The sequence below is a fragment of the Zingiber officinale genome, chromosome 7B (genome assembly GCF_018446385.1).
Source record: "Zingiber officinale cultivar Zhangliang chromosome 7B, Zo_v1.1, whole genome shotgun sequence".
Classification (NCBI taxonomy): domain Eukaryota; kingdom Viridiplantae; phylum Streptophyta; class Magnoliopsida; order Zingiberales; family Zingiberaceae; genus Zingiber; species Zingiber officinale.
Window position 1 is genome coordinate 78,252,733 of NC_055999.1, and position 4,031 is coordinate 78,256,763.

At 49.9% G+C, this 4,031-nt stretch overlaps 1 protein-coding gene across 1 annotated transcript; it reads left to right on the top strand.

The window, feature by feature from the left end:
• Window positions 1–1,416: 1,416 nt before the first annotated feature.
• LOC122006075 (probable WRKY transcription factor 41) lies at window positions 1,417–2,854 on the top strand. The gene is made up of 3 exons (XM_042561409.1): window positions 1,417–1,738; window positions 1,820–1,954; window positions 2,037–2,854. Exons 1-3 carry the CDS (start codon window positions 1,470–1,472, stop codon window positions 2,503–2,505), a joined length of 873 nt encoding a protein of 290 aa, XP_042417343.1. The 5' UTR covers window positions 1,417–1,469; the 3' UTR covers window positions 2,506–2,854.
• Window positions 2,855–4,031: the final 1,177 nt, after the last annotated feature.

Below are 4,031 nucleotides of genomic sequence, written 5' to 3' on the forward strand. Positions count from 1 at the left end.
CTGTGGCGCTGCGAGGAGGTGTAGCAGCGGAGATGTTGCTGTCAGCAACAAGGTAGGCTACATCCAGAGCCCTTCGCCGGCAGCAGTGGCTATAGCTGCGGGAGAGGGCAGCGGCAGTCGCTGTGGACTGCAGTGAGCGACGGAGGATGACGATGGTGGTCGCCGGAGGGCGGCGCCAGCTGGGAGCAGTGATGGCGGCTGCTGGAGATGTCGGCCGGCGCCGAAGGCAGTGGTGCCGAACGCCGAAGACAGTGGCGACGGTGACAACTGCCGGGGGCGACAGCGGTGATGGGAAGCATCGGCGGCTGCTGGGTGAGATGCTGGCCGGCGCTGGAAGTTGGCGCGTGGTATGGCGAGGAAAAGAGAGAAAGTAGCGAGAGGGGCGGCCTGCGGCGGCTCCGGCGAACTGAGGCGACTCCGACGGCAACATCTCGAGGAGAACAGAGGCTATGTCGACCACAAGAAGAGGTGAGGAGGAGAAGAGCAGTGGTCGGAGACCCGCAGCCGGCCTTGCCACCGGCGACGGCGTGTCCAGCCATACCGTCGCAGTGAGGTGAAGGAGGAGGGTGGTGACGGCGTCGCGAGGCGGAGGAAGAAGAGCGGCGGTGGGTTGCTCCAGTGAAGATGTCACAAGCGGGAGATGGAGAGGAGGAGATGGAGCGGCCTGTGGCCGGCGTCGGCGCCGGCGAGGAGCCTCAGAGGAAGGAGGTGGCTCCATTTCCTCTGGCGACGGCAGCCTCCCTCCTGTGAGCAAGCGTCTCCCCCTCCTTTACATAATCTGTGAACAGTGCTTAAAAGCACTCCAAACCCTCAATGCGCCCAAAAGACCAAAACGCCCTTATCCCTCTCCTTAATCCCTCCCTTGCCCCCACTATCTCCGGATCAATATAAAAAAAAAAGATAAATATAAACGTATAGTTGAAAGTATATAGTCGAGATGCTAACCTCAGGTTAGATCTTCTGGACGGTTCAAAAATGTTCTTTTTATATGTATTATGGGGATGTGATTTTCATTTATAAAATAGAGGGAGATCGTACATTTTCATCACTATATAAAAAAGGAGCATCCTCTGGATCTCCTCTCATGCTAACCCTAGGTAAAGGGCAAAGTCGTTAAATTTGATTTAATTCCAAGTATTAATAGATTCCTTGTACCTGTCATTCATTTCGCTATGGCTCGGAATTCCACAGTGTGAAATTTCCCTGTCAATTCCCAGCAACATCCTTTTCTTTCTCGCCATCGTATTTCTCGATCTAAATAATTGATTTATTTATTTATTTTTCTTTAAAAATTTGGATCTTCCAACTACCGAGAACAGGTCAAGATTCCATCCATCGATCTCCTTCTCCTGCAGAATTCTCCACCAATGGGCACTCGCAACGCGCTATTCTTCCCGCTTTATAAAACCTCATCCTTCCGCTTGGATTCTCCGGCAATCACTCTCCTCGTCTGAAGAAGCCCTGCGGCGATGGCGAACGGCGGCGCTCTATTGGAGGAGCTGGCCCGGGCCCTGGACCTCGCGCAGCAACTAGAGGCCCATCTCTCGCGCGCCAGCTCGCCGCCGGAGTCCTACAGGTGCTCGACGGCGGCCGAGATCCTCTCCGCCATTCAAAAATCGATCTTGATGGCTCAATCGAGCGCCCCCGGGTCGCCGCCGTCTGACGGCGCCAGTCCCCTGAGCGAGAGCTCCGCCCCTGAGTTCCGGGACCAGGACCGCAAGGGGATGATGAAGAAAAGGTGCGAGCTTTGCTTTGATTTGCTTTCTTCCGACCGATCTGCCAATGCCGACGAACTGACCTTTGGATCTGATCTTCGCAGGAAGACGCTCCATAAGTGGACGACGCGAGTGAGGCTCAACCCCTCCGCCGCCGGAGGAGTCGAAGGCACGGTCGACGACGGTCATAGCTGGAGAAAGTACGGCCAGAAAGACATCCTCGGCTCCAAGCACCCAAGGTCAGCCATCTACTCCATCGCCAGGAGAAAACAGAGTGGTGTTCATCTCCTTCACCGTGATTGATCTCTCCTCCTCTTGCAGAGCCTACTACAGATGCACCTACCAGAACACGCAGGGTTGCCCGGCGGCGAAGCAGGTGCAGCGATCGGATGACGACCCGCTGCTGTTCGACGTCACTTACCTGGGCACGCACTCGTGCCGGCAAAAGCCACCGAAAGGATCAGCTCCGACGCCGGCGCACAAAGAGCCAAAGCAGAGCCCAAACCGGCTGCTGCTGAGCTTCCAATCGGAGATGAGAGTTAAAACCGAAGCCCTGGATTCCGAAGAAGCTCCGGCGGCGATCTCCTCCTTAATTGCCGACTGGTCGCCAGACTTCCTGGAGTCGCCGTACCAGGTCCATAGCCTCGACGCTTCGGACTCCGATCTGACGGACATCATCGGAAGAGCGAATAGGGAGAGCGATTCGTCGTTCGTCGACATGGATTTCCTGCTCGACGAGCTGGACCTAGAGCAGAGCTTCCAGTTCGATGCCTCAGTCTTCTTCTCATGAACACAGAACAGTACGCTGTTCTCGAATCTCCGGCCAAAGATTTGCAGAATACTGTTGGATTCTTTGTGGAATCGATCTCTGTTAGGTCGCGATTACGATCGGCATGGAGGTTGAAAGATGAAGTCATGATCAACAAGACAGACGAATGTGGAAAAATCTGACGAAATCTTGAGGAAAAAGGGAATTCATACAGAAGTTTTTTTTTTTTTTACAAATTTAAAATTTAAGATATTAGATAAATAACACGGATTAAAGTGAGTGAATCCAGAATATGATAGGGTAGTTAGAGTTAAAGTGAAGTGGTAGTCAAAATCAAGATAGAAAAATATTCCACACTTAGTTCTCTTGATCACCCAGCCTCAAAATTCTCGGGTCTTGCTTGCGTGACTCTGAAGCATAACGTTCGGATAAGGCTGACCGAGTACACATCCGATCGAATATAAGGACTCTAGGGGTCTTACTCTGAAACTAAAGAAATAATATGTTTGACCAGTAAATAGCTGGCGGGTTCAAAAGAGAACGTAAGGCTTCCTGTGTACGCCAGGCCAGGCTATAAAATACTTAGTCTCACAAATATTTTAATATACAGTCGGCCGGATAAGGGTCGATCGAACATAAGACTATTTGTGTACGTCTGACCGGACTCAAAGACACTTAGCCTCACAAAGATCTTAATATGCGGTCGGTTGAATAAGGGTCGGTCAAACATAAGACTCTTTGTGTGCGCTTGGCCAGGCAAAGTCCGGTCGGGCTCAAAGACACTTAGCCTCACAAAGATTTTAATATACGATCGGCCGGATAAGGGCCGGTCGAATAGAAGGCTCTACGTGTACGCTCAGCCGGTCAAAAATCGAGCGGGCTTAAAGACACTTATCCTTAGGAAACTCTACATATATGGTCGACCGGGTTTAAGTTACACGATCTTATATTATTCCTAAAATAAATAAAGATTCTAACATATATAATTTATCATATGGTTCCTTCAGTAGATTTTAACATACATTGAGCATCATACTAGTCTCTAAACAAATCTTTACAATATTTAGCATACGACAGAGCAGATTGATCTCAGTACAAGTTAAAGGTGCTTCATTTCATATTGTTTACTATAAAAGCCCGACCAAATGAAAGATCAACCCGAAATAGATTCAATGAAAGACATTCCAGTTAAGCAACAGGCTTAAGGACCGACCGAGATATATTTAGCAGGTAAGCAGAAGACAGCATTCTGACAGACTGTTAAGGTTGTTGGGGAATATTTCTTGGAGATTTCCTTACTAATTGATCCACTGTAATAGTATATCTCGACAACTTCACTAAAGGCCTAAGGCATAAGTGACAAAAGAGACACATCTGTGGATAGAGAAAAGATTCCTCGGACTATCATTACCGATCACCCAGACTGTACTCTTTCCATCACCTAACAAACTCTGACACGAGGGGGAATCTCATGATCACGGAGGTCATGAGAGGTGGTATGTAAAGGGGGATCCTTTCTGTTGGCAAGGTACGCAATTCACATCATC

Excerpts from the sequence above, each read along its gene's own strand:
- LOC122006075 (XM_042561409.1), top strand. The coding sequence starts at position 1,470 with ATGGCGAACGGCGGCGCTCTATTGGAGGAGCTGGCCCGGGCCCTGGAC. Across the intron at positions 1,739-1,819 it reads AAGGGGATGATGAAGAAAAG|GAAGACGCTCCATAAGTGGA; the intron begins GTGCGAGCTTTG and ends TGATCTTCGCAG. Across the intron at positions 1,955-2,036 it reads CTCGGCTCCAAGCACCCAAG|AGCCTACTACAGATGCACCT; the intron begins GTCAGCCATCTA and ends CTCCTCTTGCAG.